This window comes from Gasterosteus aculeatus, chromosome 10 (genome assembly GCF_964276395.1).
Source record: "Gasterosteus aculeatus chromosome 10, fGasAcu3.hap1.1, whole genome shotgun sequence".
Taxonomy (NCBI): Eukaryota; Metazoa; Chordata; class Actinopteri; order Perciformes; family Gasterosteidae; genus Gasterosteus; species Gasterosteus aculeatus.
In genome coordinates, this window is record NC_135697.1 from 17,767,033 (window position 1) to 17,791,121 (window position 24,089).

General features: G+C 46.1%; 1 protein-coding gene across 1 annotated transcript; it reads right to left on the reverse strand.

Annotated features, from left to right (window-relative positions):
* Positions 1-370: 370 nt before the first annotated feature.
* enpp2l (ectonucleotide pyrophosphatase/phosphodiesterase 2-like) lies at positions 371-24,089 on the reverse strand. Its single transcript, XM_040188732.2, has 25 exons — positions 23,912-24,089; positions 21,009-21,114; positions 18,755-18,904; positions 17,870-17,995; positions 17,725-17,785; positions 17,497-17,594; positions 17,048-17,127; positions 16,843-16,962; positions 16,513-16,568; positions 15,559-15,624; positions 14,793-14,865; positions 14,525-14,633; positions 14,262-14,387; positions 14,146-14,177; positions 13,920-14,047; positions 13,453-13,531; positions 13,121-13,208; positions 12,842-13,014; positions 12,569-12,629; positions 12,038-12,183; positions 10,637-10,778; positions 10,257-10,334; positions 8,945-9,077; positions 8,390-8,543; positions 371-1,978 (listed from the first exon to the last, which is right to left on the reverse strand). The coding sequence occupies exons 1-25, from the start codon at positions 23,927-23,929 to the stop codon at positions 1,808-1,810; spliced, it is 2,574 nt and encodes an 857-aa protein (XP_040044666.1). The 5' UTR covers positions 23,930-24,089; the 3' UTR covers positions 371-1,807.

Sequence of the window (24,089 nt, forward strand, 5' to 3'; positions counted from 1 at the left end):
CGGCGACAGCTGACTACAGTTCATTTGATTCACGTTTTAGTATCTGTGACCATTTCAGTGACCGGGACACAATGATGGAACAACGCTTTGTGGATGTAAGAGACAGAATGGCGTCCCTGTGACTCTATGAACACCGTGATGAGTTTTCAAAATCTCTAAAATGACGTCTCAGGTTCTCCGATGTGATCCAAGGCTGCCTCTCATTTTACAACAGTCCATCCAGGAATTGTCAATGGAAGACGCAAAGCAGAGTGGTGGGAAGGCGAAGGGGGGACGTCTGCACCTCACGTTGCTGTTTGTGTCGATTATCCCAAACCAGACGTTGATGCTAGAAACGCTTTCAGCCAATCAAAAGTCAGAGCAGCAGCAGTTCAATTCTCCTTTTATTTGAAAGACCACAGGAATAAACATGGCTTCGTCTGCGCTCTCCAGTCATTTTATGGGTTATTTTCTATTGATAACCTTGACAGCTAGCTGTGTTAACTCATCAGTGACTAAAGGAAACAGGTTGTGAGGAGGAAAGAGGAAACATTTTGCCCGTATACCCAGGTCCTTATACTTGCAGTTTTCTCTGTGTTGACTAAAAAGTACAAAGAATCAGCCAGGTGGAAATAAGAGAAAGGAGATCTTCCCTTTCAGGGAGAATCACTTTTGTCACCTCCTTTGAACATCTGTTACACTGGATTCATACTGTAACAGATGCCATTGTTATTATGATGCCACGTAATAAATATGACAAGCTGTATAAAAATATACACCTGGATGATCAGCTGAGAAACAAAGGGACCCTGAACTGTCACCGGTTTTTGTTTGTGGTCATTGCTTCTGCATCTTTTGTTTTATTCGTTAACCGCATGAAATGGTTTAAAACTCAAAATGTAAGTGATCATTTAGTTGTGCGGGAACGTCATTTTGTGGGGAATATGGTTGAGGCAATAGTTTATTTGTGTTATACATATTTTATGTTAACCGTCTCTAGTAGCAGTTGGAGCATATCTCAAGCTTGGCTCAGGATTCTTTTCTTGTTGATTGCTTCTTCCTTTTTAATCTTTACAAAAGCCTCAGGATGGCTGGTGTGTTTTCATGAGTAGATGCTGCATGCTTATATGCATGGTTCACGTGGATCGAAGCCAAAGGTTGGACAATTGGTAATAACATAGCATACTATTATCAGTTAACTGGTGCTGGTGTGTCTGCCTTTAGACAGAGACTAATGCTAAGTTACGCTACGCTAAGCTGCAGAGGCAGCAATCGTCTTATCTCACTACTATCAATAATGCATTTCCAAAAATATCAAACCATGCCTTTGCAAAACTTTGCAGGGATGTTGTATGTTTTTGCCTTTTTCTATTCCTGAATGTGTTTTTCTGACTTTTTAGAAATATGAATATGTGGTTTCTGTGCAGTTTGCTATGAGAAGTCCTCACAATGATATTAGAACTGTGACAGAAAAATAACTGACAATGCAAGATTATAGAGTATTTTATGAGAAAGAAAAGACACGTTCAAAAATGTTTAAATTCTAAAGCGCTGGCTGGGTTGTAGGAGCATGTGTTCACGATGACGTACTATACGTTTTTAATGAAATGTGCGATGGCTTCCTTCATCATTCCTGTGCTAGCTGTTTTATCCTCTCTTGTTTGTGATAGCACTAAATATTCCAAACTTTTATTTTATTGTTAGAAATGATGATTTTTCTAAGCACTTCTGAGCCAGTTCCAGGAGAAGAACCATGTTTGCCGTGTAGCTGCAGGGATTCTACAAAGGCCGACATCCTGAGTGTGTGTGTGTGTGTGTCTCTGCGTTTCTAGTCGTCACTCTCGAAGGTGTGCAGGTAGGTTTTGAGGCTCAGCATGCTGGTGAAGGTCAGGTTGGTGGACCGGAAGAGGTCCAGGCCCGTAAGGATCTCCACGTCTCGGACCCGGGCCGTGTGAAGCTTCAGCAGGTCCTCCACCCACTGCGACTGGTCCTCTCCACTCTGCAGAGACACGGACGGACGCGGTTAGTCGCCGTGAAGACGATATGCAACACGAGTCAAAAGATGGGTGTGATTCCAGCCAAGCACCGTAAATAGGAGGCTAGGAAGTCGTCTGGCAGGAGGCTGAGGTCCATCAGGACTAAGACCTCCTGCCACACCAACAGTTTCTTCCCGTCGGCAGTCGGGCTCATCAACAGAGCCGGACCCCCACTGACTGACTCTGACATCCCACCGGCACCAATCACCAAGTCAAATTCATGTATGTCTGACATATTATGGCAATAAATGATTCCTGACACGATCGTCTCTGGTCGCGTGTGTGTCTCTTCCGTGTGACTGTTGCAGATGGTGTTTTGTATTGTTCATTCTGTCTGATCTGCAATCACCACATTCTGCCTCTTCGTCAACTTAATTAGTGGTTGTCAATAAGTGTTTTTTCAGCACAAACACCGTTGTCCGAATTCGGGAATAGAGATCCCATGAACATGAATGTCTCCCCTCTCACTGGGTTTAATGACATCTACGTTTCATTGGGTTCAGCTTCTTAGCCACTTAACAAGACAAATTGCACACATGCTCAGGCTACACAGCCTTCAGAATTATAGATTGAGAGTTAAGTAAACAAGTTTGGCATCTTTGCTTGATGAATGACTTAATGACTAACTGATTGTACTCTGTGATAAACGAGTTCCCGTTTGCTTGGAGCGCTGCATTCAAATACGGCAAGGCACCACAATAAAAGTTCTGCATACCTCTGCGAGTATTGACACGTATCTGTGATATGAATCTATAAGAGACCAAGCAGGTTCTGCCAATTGAAAACAGCCGGTCTGTTCAGCAGATTAAAGGACGGCTCCACAACACGTGGCTCATTTACTACGTGCGTTATGTAATCAACATGGTTTTATGAGGGATCGTACAGACATTTAGGTGAGTTGTCTCACCGAAACCATTTGATTTCAAACTGCAGGCGAATCATCAAACTGCTCGATAACTCAAAATGTTTCAAGTGTTTTCTGTAATTTGCTTCTGGTTTTGTCGGTGGAGATAAATCGGGCGGTTCTTCAAAGGGAAGCCAAAGCTTCACTTGTTAAAGCTGCGTTCTTTCTAGTGACCACGGGGCGACTCCTCTGGTCCTACAGAAGTCTCTCTTGATTTACTCCCTCAGTAGACATTGCAAACATAAGTTTATGGTTAGGGGACCCAGGACGGAACCATGAGGAACTCCAGTAGTAAGAGAACAAGGTTCTGACACAGATCCTCTCCAGGTTACCCGGTAGTTCAGGCCATCAAGGTAGGACGAGAGAAAGGAGAGAGCAGAGCCTGAGACACCAAGTTCCTGTAGGGAGGAAATAAGGATCTGGTGGTTGACTGTGTCAAATGCAGCAGAGAGGTCCAGAAGGTCGAGGACAGAGGACAGAGAGGAGCTCTAGCAGTGTGGAGTTGATGGTGGGTTTCTTCAGGAGAGGGTTGACTCTTGCCTCCTTCAGAGAAAACAGCCAGATAACAGAGCGTTGTTGATGAGACAGGTGAGGAAAGGAAGAAGGTCAGGAGCGATAGATTGTAGAAGATGTGATGGAATGGGGTCAAGAGGGCAGCTGGTGGACGGGCAGAGGTTACTAGGGTAAGAACTTGGTTAGGAGACAGGGGGGTAAAGGAGGGAAGTGAGGGCGATAGAGGTGAAGCCAGTGGGTTTGAGAAAGAGGAGCGTATGTCAGCTCTTTTTTGGTAAAGTAGTTAACAAAGTCTCCTGGAAGAAGGCTGGAGGGGGGAGGAGGACTGGGGGGGTTCAAGAAGGCTGGAAAAGATAGAAAAGAGTTTTTGTAGGTTAGAAAATGAGGACTCAGTTCTAAATTGGTAGAAAGAGCTTTTGGCAGCAGAGATAGAAGCAGAAAAAGAGGAGAGAAGAGAAGGTCAGAAGGTGGATGAGAACAGAGCGATGAGAGTCGAGGACGAGGTGAGGGGTCTCCACAGTGCCAAAGGGCCTCCAGCGACCAATAATCAATCACAAGATTGATGCTCAGGCCAAAGGTCACTATGTAGTGCACTGAAATCTCTTCTTCTTGATTGTGATCATTGTGACAAATGCAGAGGACAAAAAAATGCATCCATGCAATAATTTGTCATATTTACTATTTGAGTCTTTAATAAAAAAAGAAAAGTCCTTCAGAAATTTGAAAAAAAGAAACACGTTGCATCAGGTTGATAGTTATCACTAATCGCCTCCATACAGCCAGAATGAATTAAGCTGCACGCTCCCACGAAGATAAATACTGAGCAGGTGGCTCTGAGGTCCACCACCTGCCAGAGGTTTACACATCAGCTCCTCACCTGAGCAGTGACCTGCAGTCAGAGTAGGCAAGGCACGCACTGCCTACTCTGCATACTCAGTTCCTGATCCCCGGTTTGCCAATAGCCATTCCGATTTTTGGATCTTGAATAAATTAGTTTTTGTTTACGACATTTGCATTTGATTCCTGCTTCCGCCGCCTTGACGAGACACTAAGTCAATTCAGAAGAAATCTACAGACATGAAGTAGAAAAACAAACAACTGAATGTGTATTTTGGATGTTTCTCTCCACTCTGAAAGAAAACATGTAAAAGGAAGTAAAACATTAACTAGTGAATAAAAAGAACAAAGCATTTGCCTGCGAGGTGCCTCACTTAGTACAACTTCTCATCATCTCAAAAAGTTACTCTGAACAGGGAGGAAATCAAACAGACACTCTGACATATTTGTCATATCAGTATAATTCATAATTGTGCTCCACTAACAACACTTCTGTCATCGAGTCTCCATCACGTCCGCGCTGTTTTCCTCCTCTCAGCATCAACGTAATGTTGCCGTGCAGTTTCACTTCATATTGAATTTAAAGGCTTTATCTCATACAGCACACAATAGTTATGACGTGAAAGCGGAAGCTGGAGTGTTGGTTCCCCATCAGTGAGTCAGCAGAGGGAGTGTGTGAGGCGTGGGAGTGAAACCAGGTCAGTACGACCTCATTAGGTTTTCTCCGCTCCGCAGGGACTCTCCGTACGTCACGGCCACAAATCACATTTTCCCTTTGGCTTTACGTCGTAAAAGATATTCCAAGCTGACAAAGTATCAAATTGAGTTCAAACTGGAAGCAGAAACCACCAGAGGGGGAAACGGAACACATCAACACACGTTTCATCTATCTCTCTATTTATGATGCTCCTTAGCTCCGCCCTCCAGAAACCATCTGCGGATCATCGCAACAGTAAAAGAGGACGACAATTAGCCTCGGTGTGGGGTCACTTCCTGTTTTATTTTCGTATGTCCCCGGGTAACCCTCACTTCCTGCCCTGGTGTGTTTTCTTCCTCCTCCGTGATTGCGTGCCTTGTGTCCTCGTCGGTTCGTTGGTCTTTTGGGGTTTTAACGTTTGGGGGTTCCGTGTAATCTTGGTCCCCGCCTGTTCCCATCATAGACATTCTATGTAATCCAATTTAGTTTAAAAAGAGTTTAAAAATGAATTTCTGCTTTGAACTCTGACCTTAAAATCGGATTGAACCTGTTTAACCTGCGTGACGCAGCGGCTTTTAAAAAATGAACAATGACTGTGTGGCAAAAATATGCAAAGCGCCTTTGAATCACAATCATGGGTCATGCTGCTTTGAATCCCAGTGCGTCATGTTGGCTGCTCGCTATTTGGGTGCAACGTGCCGCAGCCTGCTGATGGTTTGGCAGCTGTGGGAGCGATTCCCCCTCGGGCTTGTTGCCATGACAACAGAGGGGGAAACTCCTTCGCGAGCCTCCTTCAATGTTTTGGAAACGGATGGTTGCACTGATACGCTCCTGGTGGGACGTCCTGTGCAGGGAACCCTTTCAAGTTTGAGTCGCGAGAAATGTAACGCGCAAAGACCAGAAGCTGACGTTTATTGAGTCTGTACACAAACTAACGGCTTTAAGGAAAATCATTGTTCACTTTGCACTCTTCTGTCTCTATGCTAAGCTAAGCTAATCGTCCTCAGGACTCAGGAAACATTTATTGCCATAATATGTCAGACATACAAGGAATGTGACTTGGCGGTTTGTGCGTAACAGCAGACAGTACGACAATGGACGACAAGACAACAGTGCACGAGGAATAAAATAACATAAAACGACTCCAGACTTGAGATTCAATCGGCCTCTTTGTCTTGTTCTCAGTAAGAAGGAGAGGAAGCAGATGTTGCAAAGGGTCCTCGGACGAATGTTCACGAGAAGAGCATTTAAATGACTTAACTTCAATGTGAACCAAGTCGGAACTATGTGCAGGGAAACATTTAAATCAAAGTCTTTCTCTTTTCAACCAAACCAAATTGGCCTGGACATTTTTTCACCTTTGAATGCCCCAAACGTTCTCTGCAGAGAGGCTGATCGGCTGCAACCTGCCGTCCCTGCAGGACTTGTTCGCCTCTAAAGACCCTGAAGCAGCTAAAAAGATGGTAGCCGACCCCTCTCACCCCGGACAAAACCTGTTTGTGCCCCTTCCATCTGGCAGGAGGCTGAGGTCCATCAGGACTACGACCTCCCGCCACACCAACAGTTTCTTCCCGTCGGCAGTCGGGCTCATCAACAGAGCCGGTCCCCCACTGCCTGACTCTGACATCCCACCGGTCACTCCCTTCACACCTGCACACTCACTTTCTGTTTGCTGGTGCACTTTATTTTTTAATTTTTAAATATTTTTAACTTTAACTTTCATTTCTTTATTTTTAAACCAACCCATAGCCTTATACTTCTAACCCATAGCATTATATTTTATCACATTCCTTGTGCACTGTTGTCTTGTCGTCCATTGTCGTACTGTCTGCTGTTACGCACCAAGGTGTGAGGTTTTAGCTTCCTGCGAGGAAATGATCCGTCCGCTTTGTCAAAAACTGTTGTCCAAAAATGGCAGTAAAGCATCAGTCACCAGATAAAGTGGTTACTGCATCTAAGACTCAACATAATAGATGTTGGATTCATTTATCTTAAGCCTTCCCTTAAGGTGGTGAGACATAAGAAACGTTTAATACATCCATCATCAACACAATGGTCCCAGTTGGAGCATCTGGATGTGAAGTGAAAGGAAAGCAGTATGCGCCTGACACATCTGCCATTTTTAGCTTATTGGTGGAGTCATACTGAGGTCAATCTCCACAAAGCGGGTCAAGACCCGTCCTGCAGAGACTCCAGGAGAAACCTCTGAGTTCCCACTGAAAGGGGAGCGTGTGCTTCGGCTTCTTTCAGTGACTGATAACGTGCACATGATGACAGCTTCACAGGCGTGCTAACAAACACGAAACGCACAATCATAAGACCTTTCAGGACAAAAGTACTATGATTAACTCAACCCGTCACCTTTGTTCCAACCAATTTACCTGTCACACCAAAAAGGAAATGGATGATGCTTCTTCTCAAGGAACCTCAGAAGCTGTTTCCCAGAAGTGACTCCAGAACAAACCCAGACACTCTTCCACTTTCTCTTTTAGGCAAAGTGAAAACACGCCTGAGGAAACACGCTGTGTCTGATTCCTCTGTGTGCTACTAAGAAAACATCTGGATGTAGAAAAGGGACTTTGAGAAGAAAGAACAGCTGAGAGGCTTCGTGGAGAGGCGACACTGAGTCTCTGGGCGCCGCTGTGTGATCTCCTCTGTATCACCACTGACGGTTTGGATGAACGGCCAGTGGAGGCGACGCGTTGCTGTTTGTTTGTTCAACTATGAAGAAGAAATGAGTCAAAGAAATGTCAGGCATTGTTCATCGATACCACACCGCTGAGTCACACACGGAGGAATCCTGCTGTGACCTGTACCTGCTCACAGCAGCGCTGCACGAGACCGTGTGACGGTCACCAGGCTGATTCAAAGTCACACCGCCTGCAGGATCTTATTCTAGCTGAGTCTCCTTCTGAAATATGAACATCTGGCAGCAGCTGCCCGATGCTCCTCAGTGTGACATCACGCTCTCATTAATGTTACTGAAACCAGTGGAATATCTTTAAAAAGAACCGTTCCAGTAGCGCTGAGCTGGTTCTCTGAACTCCAACAAGACAAACTCAGTCTGCTTGACGTGAAGACAAATAGAAATTCCTTTTTAACTGAAGTTAACGGCCCGGCTCATGTTTTCACAGATGTGTTCCTGCATCACGGCAGCGAGACTCTTTCCATAATGCTGTCAGACAACAGCAGGAACGTCCAAACATCAGAGGAGCTGAAACCACCACGGCCTTCAAACCCAGAGGGATCAATGAATCAACCTTTGGGTTCTTTCATATTTCCTTCCTTCTCTTTAAAATATCAACTTTCACAGCGGCATGAACAAAAAGGGTAGTATTTGTGGTAATGGGAACTCCTTTGGGGGGCACCTGGAGCTATTCTCTCGGCAGCGCTGCCCCCTGCTGGCCGCCGCTGGTAACTCACATTGCACGACTCCGAGTTGTCCGCTCGGTGAGCCAGCAGGAAGGAGACGGCCCGGAGATCTCCATCACACTCCTCCACCGTCTGGTTCATCTCCTGGCAGCTGGTCACCACCGCGTAGAAGTGGGTGGGGACGGGGGGGGCGTCGGCCGACGCCCTGGGGGGAGAGAGGCGGTGCTTTGATTAGTGAAAGCAGTTCTATTTAGTTTGGTGAATAGATTTAAGGGAGAAATGCACAATAATCCCAAAGCAATGCTAAAGGTGCCTGATAGCTGTTAGCCTGTTAGCTCGGCTGCTAATCTGCAACAAATAAGGTCAGAGGTGAAATATCTGCCAATAATAATAATAATGATAAAAGAAAACCACCTCTGAGACTTTGAGAGCTGTAGGTCAAAGCGAAGAATATTAGATATAGTTTTAACATTATGCAGTTTGAAGTAATAATGTCAAATCTAGTGAAGATACTTAATACCCAGAATGATTATGTGTTAACAGTTAAGACAAATATCTATTTATTCTACAGAACAACACTTTCTGCTTATTTCCTGTAGTATTTACTCTTTTATCGTCTCTCTGGAGTCTCGCAGGCCGTCGTAGTTGGAATCGAAGACGGGCCCGACGAGAACGTTCACGCCGTTGTGCTCCTCGGCGTAACGCCTCAGCAGCGTTCCCTGCAGGAAGCTCCAGAGCCCTGCAGACGAGGAGAAGGGCGTCATTGCTGCTGCGTCTCAGCGCATCGACCCCACTGGCACACAGACACATACATGTATATGTATATGTATATAATGAATGAATTATCCCTTACAATGAAATAAAAACACACTACTATAGAAAGTATTGCAGTTATTGTGCCGGACATTGAGTTTGTTATCGAGGGACAAATCTCGTTTGATATTTTAATAATTTTTAAAAATGAATAATAGTTTTGTCTATTAAGAAATCCCATAACTGACATTGTGTTATGTTATATTGAGTAAGAAACAAATTAAATGCGATTGATAGGTGAAGTTCATTTGAAACATTTCAACAGTTCTACTTCTTCCTTATGTGACGATTCCTCATTCAGCAGTCCATCCTCACAGAGCTGAGGATGGACTGCTGAATGAGGGGGGGGGGGGGGGGGTCATCCTGATAAGCCTTCTCTGTCTGCACGGACAATGGGAGACAGGCCGTCCTCGCTCGGACCTGACCTCTGTCTGTGTGTCAGGAGAGGAGGAGGAGGAGGAGGAGGAGGAGGAGGAGGAGGAGGAGGAGGAGGGAGGCCGCTGAGTGAGGCCTAAAGCCTAGTTTATGGTTGTGCTTTTTCAGAGAAACGCAAGGACACACCTTGCGTGTCCCTTGCGTGTCCCTTGCGTGCGTCGACCCATTTTTCTAGACCAGCGTGTAAAGCGACGCAGCGTCCTGCAGCACCAGGCTGTGATTGGTCTCTGACTACGTCCTTTACGGAGTCTCACATCTCCGTTTTCACAGCACAATACGGCCGTTATTAAAAGGAAGAATGTTTACGAGAGAACGGATCAGACTGAAGAGCTTTTAAATATGATTGCTTGTACAAGCCGTCATTGGCGGACTATGAGGACGCCGGATGGCCTCTGATTCATGGAGGGAGATCTCCACAAACGAGGGGAACAAAGTTGTGGAGGAAAATACGGGACAAATGTGTCCGCAAAAAAAAGCAACCCGCGGTTGTGAAAAGCGAAGCTGCATTCTGTCTACTGGCCACTAGGGGGCTCTGCTCCTTTTCAAGTCTATGGGAAAAGGACCCTTCTAATCACAACCTTCAGTGTCCATTTACATCCCCCATCAGGCCCCAGTGGGCCCTGTCTCCCCCAGGTGGATCAATGAAGTCGTGCAGCGGAGTGTGACTCACTCTTGAAGGCCGGGTACATGGGGACGACGTTGGTGATGAGCGAGGCGTCGTATCTGGACTCTGGAGACGAGGCCAGCTCTGTCAACGACATCACAAACAGAAACAACTTACATCGCCTTGTCAGGCCTGACTCCCGCGGGAACCTGTAGGTCCCATTTATCTTGTCTGCTATCGTCTGTTTGTCTGCTAGACACAATTTATAAATGCGATTAATTAAAACCTGCCTGGTGGGTTCAGAAGGTCGGAGGAACTGATTCCATCACGTTAAAAACAAATACCTGTTTTATTTTATGAAATACGCCTGTCAGAAAATCGAATGAGACATTTGCACATATGTTTCAAGTGACTCATTCATCGGTTCACGAGGGGCCTCGGCTCACCGGGGGGGAACAGGAAGCCGGGGCTCAGCTGCTCGTTCTGGCTGTAGCTGCTGCAGCTCTGACTGTGATCAGCTGACACGCGGGGGTCCGCTCGGACGCACTGTTCGCCGGCGGACGCCTCCGGGACGGGAGCCATGTCCTCCTGACGGACACACACAGCATTTCACAGTTAGTTAGTTTGCATGTGGACCGTCACGCGGGGTGAAGACGCGTCGTGGAAAATGTGCTCTGCAGGCGAGAGGCCAATCGACACCGAGAGGTCGACGAGGTGTTGGTGCGTGAAGTGTGCGTTCACACAACATGTGCGCGTCTCAGGTGTGAGCAGCTGCACCTCGTGAACCTGCAGCATGCTCTGGTCAACATGGGGCAGATAGAGTGTGAGTGTTTCCTCATGCTGGTGCACACCTTCATGTTGGTGCACACCTTCATGCTGGTGGACACCTTCATGTTGGTGCACACCTTCATGTTGGTGCACACCTTCATGTTGGTGCACACCTTCATGCTGGTGGACACCTTCATGTTGGTGCACACCTTCATGTTGGTGGACACGTTCATGTTGGTGGACACCTTCATGTTGGTGCACACCTTCATGTTGGTGGACACGTTCATGTTGGTGGACACCTTCATGTTGGTGCACACCTTCATGTTGGTGGACACCTTCATGTTGGTGCACACCTTCATGTTGGTGGACACCTTCATGTTGGTGGACACCTTCATGTTGGTGCACACCTTCATGTTGGTGGACACCTTCATGCTGCTGGACACCTTCATGCTGGTGGACACCTTCATGTTGGTGGACACCTTCATGTTGGTGCACACCTTCATGTTGGTGGACACCTTCATGTTGGTGGACACCTTCATGCTGGTGGACACCTTCATGTTGGTGGACACCTTCATGCTGGTGGACACCTTCATGTTGGTGGACACCTTCATGTTGGTGCACACCTTCATGTTGGTGGACACCTTCATGTTGGTGGACACCTTCATGCTGGTGGACACCTTCATGTTGGTGGACACCTTCATGCTGGTGGACACCTTCATGTTGGTGCACACCTTCATGTTGGTGTTTGTGTGGACGTAAGCAGGAATCTCTCCAATCTGATGCCCAGTTTAAACACATTGAAAGGGAAAATTGTCTTTGTTTGGAGGACGTGTTACACAGTTTCAATCTGCAACATGTTGGACCTTTAAACTTTATACATGTGCAACATTCTGCTTCATCTCGGTGCTTCGTGGGAATCAGCTTGTAAACACTTGATAATCCATCACAGTGTAATTAGTTTTAATCATGACGACGTCCTACTTCACGCAGCAACAGGATGTTTCTCCCTTTAGACTTATTGTTGATCACATATGAATGATGGTTAGATTAAAGGTTCTTAAAGGTTCTGCAGGTTCTACCGGGTTCTGTCGAGGCAGCGTGAAGGCCGTCCACAGCGGCATGGCCAGCTCTCTGCTGAAGCCGCTGACGAACTCCACGTGGTGAAGCAAACTGTACTGAGTGTCGAACATCACGGCAGGACGACCGAACGGGAGGAGGCTGCTGTCTGCACACACACACACACACACACACACACACACACACACACACCGTGCTTTGTGTTACCACAGTGGAAGACAACAGGAAATGGAAACTAGAAATAATGCCCCAGTTTTGGCGTTATTTCATTTCGTGTGAGTTACGAAACACAAAAGATTTCACGTAAACAAAGACAAGTTGTGTTTTTGTGTAGAAAGTTACAGAGCGAAATCGGGACCCCTGATCCAGAATTCCAACTCTTCTTCATGAAAATGTTGCTGCCAAACCGGAATAAGCTGCATGTACTAGTACTTTAGTAAGTATACTGAAAGTATCACAGTGTTTAACAACTTGGACAAGGATCAGCTGATTGGAGAGAAGAGGAGGACTGTCAATCATCCTCATGGACCTACTGTAACTGTAGATCCCATCAGGAGCCGGACTGAAGGCTTCGATGTTCTCCTCCACTTTGTTCTGAAGCAGAAAGAAAAGAAGTCAGATTCTTTTGAGGGTTTCTGCTCTCTGGAGCAGCACAACTTTGTTTTTCTGTCACGTGACCCGGTTTTTAGAGAGAACGGCGGGGAGGTGCTTTGTTTTAGCGTCTCAACAAGAAGTCCGATGGGATTCTACCTTTGGATGTTGTGTCATTGGAGAAAATATTGCTTATGGCAAAGGTTTCCTCTGACCTCGTCATCACAGATGCAGCCCGGGTCGTGGGTCACGGCAGAGGCGGGGTCCGACGCCGGTGACGGCGATGTCACTTCCTCCGGTATGGCGGGTCGGTGCGGGGGATCCTTCAGCATGTCGTTCAAGCTGCCGTAGGTCCCGTTGTTCGGGGCCGGCTTCAGCCCCAGCAGGTCTGAGACGCAGAGGCGGGAAAGGGGAAGCAGGGGGGCGTCTGAATGAGTCGCCGGTCGCCAGCGGAAACAGGGAAACCATCAGGGGGAAGATACCAATATTCTCACCACACATCACGTTGTATAATTCTATGTTATCAAACTCCGGCACTTTTTTCTGGAACTTGAAGCTCGGTCCATGACCCATGAAAATGGTCTGTGTGAAGAAAATAAGACGTTAAACACAGAACTAAATCAGGGAAAAACCTTAGACTTCAGAGACTTCAATCTTTACTAATAGACATGAGATGTAACCTCAGAGGAGCATCATGGCAACGTGTCCCTACTCAATCATCTCGATCTCCACCATTGGTATCGTTTTATAGGTGTGAGCAGTGAATAAGAAGAGCTTGGTACACGCTACAGTCCAACACGTCCCATGACATAGAACTGCACAGTACCCTCATGCTGGTGATCTTGTTGTCAAAGCCGTGGTCACCAAAGAAACCGCAGCGACTCCTCCGGCTTTCTGGCATTTTCCTAAAGCAGAGAAGAATATTGTGTTCTTTCAACAATGTATTGCGTAATTAAAGAAGAAAAATGAATGTTGAGTCATTCAGTGGATGAAAGTCTCCCGTGTGCATTGATGTTGCTGAAAACCTCTCAGGTCTTCTAGCCTGGTTTAGGGTCCAATAGCAATGTTCTACAGACTCAAGGTTCAGATGTGAGGTTGAAGGGACCAGAATTCACTAAATGAACATCATGCTGTATTGAAGAAGACTTGAAACTAGAGACTGAGACCATAAACTCATGTTTACAATGTTTACTGAATCAAGAGAGAAGTAGAGTCCTTTTCTCATAGACGTCTATGGGACCAGAGGAGTCGCCCCCTGCTGGTCACTGCACAGAATGCAGCTTCACAGGGTACCTGGCGATGTGCCACTTCCTCTCCATCAGCAGGTGGACGTCCTCGATCCTGCGGTTGTTGGCGTAGTGAAGCCTCTTTGGTAGATGTTGCTTCAGGTACGGCTTGAAGTGCTGAGTCGGCATTTTACACTGAAACAACCAACATATGTGTGACCTCTCTATGAGAAACTATATGAACAAGTATACATGTTTGTTGTGATTGGGGGTAATTTGCTGAAATGAGTTACCGTGAGGTTTGCAACCACGACCTTTGGATCATCTGGAAAAGAAAACGTGTCACAATGAAGCGTGTTTTCTTTTCTTTTTTAAAACATGATAAAGTCTAGTGAGAGTGTCATCTTACACGTGGTGGATTTGGGGTCGCGGGGTCGCACCCGGCCCAGCGAGCCGGGGATCAGCATGATCTCCTCTATGTTGAGCGGGTAGCTGCTGAGAAATTCTGTCCGATCGCAGTGGGCCTCCTCCATACCTGAGGGATAGGAATCCGTTGTCATAGGCACTATTTATTTTATTTTTTGTAGGTATCGGTTCCAGTTAAGAGCTAAATGGTGCCCTGTTTAAATAAACATGACACAGTTGATCTGGGTGAACACGCGGCGGTCATACCGTGGTCTCCCACGATGATGATGTTGACACAGCGATGCAGGTTCATCTGCTTCAGACCGTTCATCAGCTGACCAATGATGTTATCGATCTCCCTTAGAGGGTTATCCAGCTGTACACAGGATCAACAAAGACATACTACAGATGTATACCGTCTAATTGAATGATGCAATGAAGCAAGGCACTCAGAAAGAACTTCAACCCCTTTGATGCACCACCAGGGCATCGCGGCGGGTTCTCCACCCACCACGGGGAGTCAGCAGGTGCTCACCTCACTGCTCAGCGGCCCCAGTCGATGTCCGAAGGTATCCGGCTGCTCCGAGTGGACGGCAAAGACATAAGGCCTACCGGGACACAACACGGACGGTTGGCTTTCTCTCGATCCTTTCTCGATGTAAACGAGATAAAACGCTTTGCTGAACATCTCACCGTAACTCACCCTCTTACAACTCTACAAAAACACGAATCAGCAGGTTCTTCCCTCGCTGGCTTTATCTTCTTCTTTAAGAGACACCCATTAACTCACATCACTGCTAACATGTTGGACAAACGCTATTAGATGGTCCATGAATGTTTCCTAGAGCACATTGGGGATGGGGGATCGGGGATGAGGCAGTTGAGCTGGGGAGGTGTGAGGGGCATGGCCTTTCCAAATCAAATTTCTCTGGCGTTGATTACAGCGCCACCACGTGGCCGTTTGGAGCCGTATTACTTGTTATTGGGCCAAGCTTCGTGTTTCTAGTCCGTTCACAAGATTTACAGACAGCTAATAATCACAAACCCACACTCAACGTAGGGTTCTGCGCCTTTGGGCTGTAATGAATTGTAATAATAAGGAAATTATTGACAGCTATTTTGTGTTATCTTGAAATTGTATGTAACTACGGCTATATTCATGTTACTGGTTCCCCTAAGAGGTTTCCTGCTACTGCAAGTCAGAGTTTGGTCTAAGAGAAAGACCCCAGGTTCACTCGAGCACAGAGTGAGAAAAAACAGCTTTTAATTGGTGCATTCATGTCTCAAACGGAGAAATATACCTTTCATCATCGGGAAGATGCAGCCAGCGGAGGATGGTTAGAATCCTCCTCTCCAGAGGAATAACCCTGAAATGAAACCATCAAAAAGTGGGAGGGGAAGTCAAAGAAAGCAGACACGAAACGCAGTGACCGATCGTTTGGGTTCTTTGGGTTCTTTGCGCTGGTCCAAGGGAACCTGGTCGTTCTTTCTATCACTTGGCCTCTCGTTTTATCCTTGATGTGAAGCCCTCTCACCCAACAAGCTGGAGTTTGAGTGGTCAATGGCCTCCTCTGTGACTGGGTGAGTGGGGCTTTTGTCTGGAGTCTTGTGAGAGTTTGGGCCCACTGAGAGCGGCTCATCGGGATCAGTACGTCATCGACATGCTAACGCCATTCACAACCGGTCCGTCTCGCTGAGGAGAGAAGCCTCTTTAAATGTTTGATACGCATCTTGTTGATTTGAAACTGTTGCCATTACGGTTCATCGCTTGACTCATGAAGACCAATTTAACATGAAAATGTAGCATTTAAGTTGCTTTTGCCTGAGTGCTTTAATTCAGAAGTCTCACCACGGACTGTTTGTGCTCCGGAGAAAAGTTCACTTTATCTGGTCGTGAAGACTTTAGAAGATTCTCTTTAGTTCGTAGCAGACGTGTTACTAGTTTTCTGATTATACTTTGTGCGTTCATGGTCGGTTGTGTTTTTCGGGTTTGTTCTTGTCGGTGTAAACATGGTCGGAGGGTTTGGCTGATCAAGAACTTCTTAGTACTTTTCTACTTGAATAACCTGCAAAGAAGTAAAGAAACCATAATTTCTTCTTTTAGTTTTGCAAAAAACATTCTGTACAAAAATGTGTTATTGTATTTTAGGGGACAAAGTGTTTCACTGATTATTATCAGCAAATGTACCCAAATGCGCAGCACTGCGTTCAGTGTCTGAAGCTATTGAAATATATTCCAGTACTAACTTAAGTACCAAGGCCAGAAGAAAGAGGCTGCTTTCACTCCTTGTTCCTCCGCTGTGATCCAGATCTGTCAAACAGGAAAGACAATGTCAGCACGGAGCCTAGTGCTCCCTTTGTTTGCTCTTTTCTTCGTCACGTGGCTAGAACATGGCCTGGATGATGTTATATAAGTCTACTTATATTATGATTAGCAATGGATCCCTCTATGAACCTGCAGGATGTGAACCCTGTCAGCACGTTGGGTGAAAACCTGCGATCAGCCCGCTGAGTGAACGCAGGATCTGATCCCTGAGCAGCGCAGGTTGCATCTGATTTTCCGTCTAATCACAGAGGTCACTCACCGGCTGTCCGCCCCACCAGCGGTGGTTCAGCTTCTCCCTGGTGCGCAGGCTGAAGGTGGCATTGAACACGGGGTCGTACATGGTGTTCCCCACGATGCCATGGGACTCGGGGTAAAGGCCCTGCAGTCCCCACAGTTAATGAAGCAGATTTTAGGCAGCAGGACCCTCAAAGACCCTCACAGAGACATGACCCAGGGTCACTTACCGTGACTAGTGTGTATAAATTTGGGAAGGTCTTTGATGGGTAGACTGGTCGCATGTAGGGGGCTGACGTTCCACACTCTCCTGAGAGGAAAGAAGTGGAAGCTTTTCAGCATTAAACTTAAGGAAATACACTTTAAGCACCACATCAAAGAGGAAGGAGAAGGCTAAAGTCTCGGGTCCGGACCACAAAGACTTCTGTAAGAGTTATCTGTGTTATCAGGCTGAGGAGACAAGAAGAATGAAACATGAGCTCTTGTATCTGGTCAGTGGTTGACATCTGGAGGCTCAGATGTCTTAAAGTCTCTTCCTGTCTCATGTCTTGTTCCTTTTGTCTCCAGTCCCTCATTTATACATATTTTCACCAAGGAGGCCAAGTTGACTAGACTTCTGTTTCAAAACGCTGCAACTGCATTTAGGAACGGAAGCATGAAGTGTGGGGGGGGAACGTACTCAGTTTGTGCATGTTGGGGATGACAGAGTTGCCCTTCTTCAGGTAGGAGGCTCTGAACCCGTCCACAGACAGCATGATGAGCGGAGGACGGATGAAGCTGAGACCAACCAGGAGGACAGAAGACACACTGTTACCACGTAGATGTGGACGAATCAGTCCCCTTTTCCTCGGCTTCCTGCTCACTGAAAAGAAGCTGAATATGTCGAGGTGTCTTGAGTTGGACTCACCCTGCAGGACATTCGGCGCTCTCGATCTCCTCACAGTCTCCATGGACCCACGAGGCCTCACCTCACGAGGGGCACAAGAGCACAGAGTAAGGCCCCCCCGCCTGTCACGCACGGATCTGGGGCCGTTAATCGGGGAGCGCGGTACCTTTGCAGAGCGACTTGTAGTTGGAGCAGCAGTCCCCTCGCTCCAGGCAGTCTGCTGAGCAGTGGCAGGCGTGCTCCTCATTCCTCTCCTCCCCGCAGCGGTCCTGCGTGCACTCGAAGCCCCCCGCTGAGAGCCGGGGGGGAGGGAGGAGAGTTCATTGTCACGTCAATACTCTGATACCACAGAGCAACATCATGACATGCAGCACCGGTAAGTACCGGGATCAGAACCCACGGTTTCATTTCAAGGAAAGCAATAAAAGCACCAAGGAGCTCATGATTGGAAATGTTTTCTCTTTTAGCGTCGGAAAGTTTCCCACTGTCGATTGCTTAATGTTTTCAAGATGAAACCTCGGTTTCACCCTCCTCACTTGGGCCAAGCTCTAAACCAGCATCAGATGAAACTCCCGGACAGTTGGCCGGGGTTCATGTTACCCCCGCCACAGCACAAAGCACTTATGGTATTGTGTTTGCCAAGCGCTCTGAGTACTGGGGCTACCGTGGTACCGCCGGGTTGTATTCTGAAGAATACGTAGCAGCAGACGTTCATGCAACAGTCTGAAAAGGTGGATGAAGATCTGTAGTGTGAAGAGCTTCTCGTGGTTGGGAGACTAGAAATCCATTTCAATTTGTCATACAAGGATACAAAAGAAGACTAAACCAAAGTACCACGTAGTTGTGATCAGTCCAAAGATACTGTAAGATGAGTCTACGTTGTGTGTTTCACACAGGACACGAGCTGACCCACACATCCACTTTGGGCACATTGTTGGTTTTAGTCTTTTTATGGACTTTGTTGCAATGAGGAAACAAGTACAAGTACAACAGACTTGTTTTTGGGCCAAAAGTCTGTGTCCCTCACCAAAACGATGGACATCGAACTGACCTGTTTTCAGGCAGTGCTCCTCGAAGTCGGAGCAGCAGCTGTAGTAGGTTTTACACAGATTGTCACATCTGCATCCCGGAGGTTTGGCCTCTTCCAGCTCGAAGCACCTCCCCTTGCAGGAGCCCGCTGAGCTGACCCACTCTGACACGACTGGAGGGAGGAGAAGGGCTGCGGTTACACAAACACTCTGGACTCATTGTTTTTCTGTGCAGTGACCAGCAGGGGGCGACTCCTCTGCTCCCATAGACGTCTATGAGGAAATGACTCTACTTCTCTGTAGTGACCAGCAGGGGGCGACTCCTCTGCTCCCATAGACGTCTATGAGGAAATGACTCTACTTCTCTGTAGTGACCAGCAGGGGGCGACTCCTCTGCTCCCATAGACGTCTATGAGGAAATGACTCTACTTCTCTCTGGATTTATTCCCTCAGTAAACGTTGTAAACATGAGTTTATGGTCTCAGTCTCTAGTTTCAAGTCTTCTTCAACACAACGTGATGTTCATTTAGTGAATGATGGACCATGCAGAGCAGTGGCGGCCACTCCATAGAGGGCCGTGCGGCCTTGAGCCACAAAAAAATTACAATAATAATAATATATATTTTTATTATATTAAAAATACATTTTACAAATAGTTAATATTTATGTATTTGTGTTTTTGAAATATAGGATATAATCAGTAATATTTGTAAATAAAGATATCTGCTTTTCCTGCACGTCCTCTCCGCCTGTCTGCATGTCTCAGCTGGGCTCGGGCAGGCCCAAAAGAGGCGGGTCTAAGAAGCAGTTTAGCCAATTACTGATTACTGATAAATTAGTAACATGTCATTTCAGCGTCCTAAATTAGATTGAGTCTTGGACAGTCGCCGTTTGGTCCCAGGCTGCGCTCTCGTCAGGGCGAGGCTCGAGAGGCTCCATTTTAACAACAACAACAATCACGGGCAGTATTCTTCAAGAAGACCGACCCGACCTGTAAAATCTCTCCTCCAAGACCCGTTTGGGAGAAGAAACCAGAGGTAAAACAGCTGGATCAGATCAACCTCACAATCAGACGAGGGACGGCGTGAAAGGGAAGCCGCACACACGACGCCGCAGAGGTCCGGGATGTTTAGCTAGCTAGTTAGCTACGTGCTAACGCCGTGTTTAGCTTCCCATGCTCACTTTTTACAGTTTTTCTCAGTAGCATTGGTACATTTCTAGAATCATCCTCGACATTTGCCAAGCAGTACGTGGATTTCTCAAAACAATTTGTACAAATAACAAAAACTAATTGTTACATCTGTGTGTATGTGGGAGATTGATTGCTTCACATTTACACTTTTTCTTTGCAATATAGAAAAGAAAAGACAGCACTGCATAGCACAAAGAAAAAAGACAAAAGAACAGAAGTAGAAATGTGAACATAGATAGATAGATGGATGGATGGATGGATGGATGGATGGATGGGTAGGTAGGTGGGTGGGTGGATGGATGGATGGATGGGTGGGTGGATGGATGGATAGATAGATAGATAGATAGATAGATAGATAGATAGATAGATAGATAGATAGATAGATAGATAGATAGATAGATAGATAGATAGATAGATAGATAGATAGATACTTTTGTCATCCATTCAGACGAGAATGATGACACATTTCCAACATTTCTGCAGGAGTTATTTTGAAATATAAGAAATCTTAGCAGAGAATCAAAGAATAATCATTCCAAGCCGACCAAGGGGGTCCTGCTTTATTCTCAGGACAGCTTTTTTTTTTTAGTGATTGTGGTGCTGTAGGATCCAAAGGTTGTCTCAGAGAGGAAGGAGAGGCGGAAACCTTTCAGACGTGCAGGAAAACATCATTTCTGATTCATTCTTGTTTCACACGTTTGCTTTAGTACATTCATGAAATGATGTCTGTATGTGAAAAATCATTCAAACTTTCAATAAAAGTTAATAATTGATGTAATGCTCCCTGTTTTTTAGGTCAGTGTGTTATGAGTGACGTGTTGACACACATGAAGTGTTCTGTTGGTCTGAGTGAGTTTTGGAGGTTTGATTAACCGTCTGTTCGTAAATAAAGTCCAGAGTGATGAAATAACTTTCACTTTGGTTAGTTAGTCCTGGTTTAACCAACAGTTTGGTTAGTTAGTAGTAGTCAGTCCTGGTTTAAGCAATAGTTAGGCTAGCTAGCAGTAGTTGGTGGTGCTTTAAGCAACAATGTAGTTATTTAGCAGTAGTTAGTTTGGTTTGAGGCATTAGTTTGCGGTTCTCACCTTTGGTGTGAGGTGCTGGGTGGTCTCCTCCCTCTGCAGGGCTGCTCGCTTGAAAAACATAAGCTCTGCTGACGTCAGTTGTCCACAGACAGAACACCAGCGCTACCTGCAGAAGAACCACAGTCCACACGTTAGAAAAACCCACATCCAATGATCTCCTATCGGAAAGAACCTCCTTTAGGTCAAAGGTTAAGCTCAGCAGCAGCTCTACACAGCCGCACACCTACTGGGCACCGGGCCCCGGTCAGGGGCCCCGGGGCCCTCTGTGTGAAGTTACTCGTGACATTTCTTTAGAGACGTCATGACTAGAAAAAGGCCTGAAAAAAAGACGGAAGAACAGATGCAAAAAAGTTTACTCAAAATAACCAAACATGGACACATAATGACCATAAAGACACAATGAACGAGAGACAAACACTGATGCAAAAAGATCCAAAGAAAAGAGATTAAAAATGACCACAAAGAGACACAAAGAGATACAAAGAGACGCAAAGAGACACAAAGAGACACACAGAGACACAAAGAGATACAAAGAGACGCAAAGAGACACAAAGAGACACAAAGAGACACAAAGAGACACAAAGAGATTCAAAGAGACGCAAAGAGACACAAAGAGACACAAAGAGACGCAAAGAGACACAAAGAGACGCAAAGAGACACAAAGAGCCACAAAGAGATACAAAGAGACACAAAGAGACACAAAGAGATACAAAGAGACGCAAAGAGATACAAAGAGACACAAAGAGATACAAAGAGACGCAAAGAGATACAAAGAGACACAAAGAGACACAAAGAAGACACAAAGAGACATAAAAAGATACAAAGCAACGCAAAGAGACGCAAAGAGACACAAAGAGACACAAAGCCACAAAGAGATACAAAGAGACACAAAGAGATACAAAGAGACGCAAAGAGATACAAAGAGACACAAAGTGATACAAAGAAGACACAAAGAGACATAAAAAGATACAAAGCAACGCAAAGAGACGCAAAGAGACACAAAGAGACGTAAAGAGACGCAAAGAGACGCAAAGAGACGCAAAGAGACGTAAAGAGATACAAAGAGACACAAAGAGATACAAAGAGACACAAATAGACGCAAAGAGATACAAAGAGACACAAAGAGACACAAAGAGATACAAAGAGACACAAATAGACGCAAAGAGATACAAAGAGACACAAAGAGACACAAAGAGATGCAAGAGACATAAAGAGATGCAAAGAAATACAAAGAGACACAAAGATACATAAACAGATACAAAGCAACGCAAAGAGACGCAAAGAGATGCAAAGAGACATAAAGAGATACAAAGATACAAAGAGACACACCGAGATACTAGGAGATACAAAACAAGAAGATGCATGGAAGCGACGCACAATGACCTAAAAGAGAAGCACAATGATATGAACAAGGAAACTCTTCGGATCTCTTTGGCGCTGTCGGCCTCGAGGGGGGATCGGGGGATCGGGGCCATTGTCTCTGTCCAGGGACCCATTGTCTCACCATCCATCCATGACTACAGCCTCTGTGTCTGGACTCTTCAATTTGATTTGCTACGTCTATGTCCCAACTAAGACATACATTCACGTTCACACCTCAGCGAAGAGGTCAGAGGTCAACAGGCAAATCTGTCTAAACAAAATAGCTCACACACTTTGTGTTGGACACAATCAGCTAACGAGATTTCACTGAGAAACGAGCACAGATGTTAGAAAACTGAATATGATACTTACGACTCTTAACTCTTCCTAACACACATTGTTTACGGTCACAGGTCCAACTAGAATAAGAACCACTCAGCAAACATAACAAGGCATCCAATGCAGAGGCCAAGTCCCGCCTCCTCTGAGGGACATTATTTTGGGGGGAAAGTTACGTAGCCAACGGCGAGACCATTTTCCAATATCGTTTGAATCACTCATTTGATTTTTGTCACATCAGAAGATAATTTAAACTGTTGAAGCACAAAACGTATTTTGTCTTCCCAGCTGATCAAAATAGTTGCTGGATGAAATCCATCAGGTGACATGACATCCCACCCCATTGAGTGTTCAACCCTGAACCCACAGGGTCATTGATCCACACGGCAAGACCACCAACTGAGACTCTCAACGTGGTCTTTGGGATACAAACATCGTGTGGGTCGTTTCTGGAACCATTGAAATGGCTTCAGATCAATAAATTGATGTATTGTTATTTTTGAAAAGCGGAGGCGGGACTTCCGTGTGGAGGTCAAACCAGTCAAGTTGAGTCAATCTAGTCAAAAACTAACACTTCTCAGTGGATTGATTAGACTGCAAGACCAGAGACAGATCTGGAGACGCTTCAATGAGACACATTCATGTGTTCACAAAAGAAAACACACCCACGCGCCTCCCTGACAGAAAGATGCAGCCGACGGACGTTTCCACCGATTACAAATAAAGACAACCGAGTTGTGACATTCAAGTCCATGAAATGCATACGTGTGTATTAAGAGAGAGATTCACCGGGACGCGAAAGGCCGATTGTTGTGTCTTTAGTGAAGAAGGTGAGGACGTGTGTGTGTGTGTGTGTGTGTGTGTGTGTGTGTGTGTGTGTGTGTGTGTGTGTGTGTGTGTGTGTGTGTGTGTGAGGCAGCAGTGGTTACATGTTACAGTTTCACTGCTCTTTTTACTTTTCCCTGTTTTAATATTTGAGGCGTCTCAAATAAAAATGATTCTTCTATGATGATGATGATGATGATGATGATGATGAAGGTAGCAGCTCGGTTACCGTTCACAGCCTGCATGTGAGGCAAAGTGCAGCTCCGTCACTCACGGGTCGATGCGGGGGGGGGGGGGGGGGGGGGGGGGGTCTGTACGAACAGCGACAAACAGACGCGACATGGATACACGAGCGGTGTCACGCGGTCTTACCGTACCAAATTTCCCGATAGCATGTTCCAAAGAGCGGGTCGGCGCGGAGCATTCCCCCGGGAACTACAGAGAAAGATCCGGAAAATGTCCCCAACGTCCCGTAGAAGCTGAGCTGGCCTCTGCGGGTCGATGGAGCGGAGCGCAGGGGTCCAACTCTCTCCCCCCCTCTCTCTCCCCCCTCCC

What these genes read in the sequence shown, in the direction of transcription:
- enpp2l (XM_040188732.2), bottom strand. An exon ending in AGGAAGTGGCACATCGCCAG is followed by an intron (nt 13,532 to 13,919) that starts GTACCCTGTGAA and finishes TCTCTGCTTTAG; the next exon opens with GAAAATGCCAGAAAGCCGGA. An exon ending in CGGCTTCCTGTTCCCCCCCG is followed by an intron (nt 10,335 to 10,636) that starts GTGAGCCGAGGC and finishes TGTCGTTGACAG; the next exon opens with AGCTGGCCTCGTCTCCAGAG.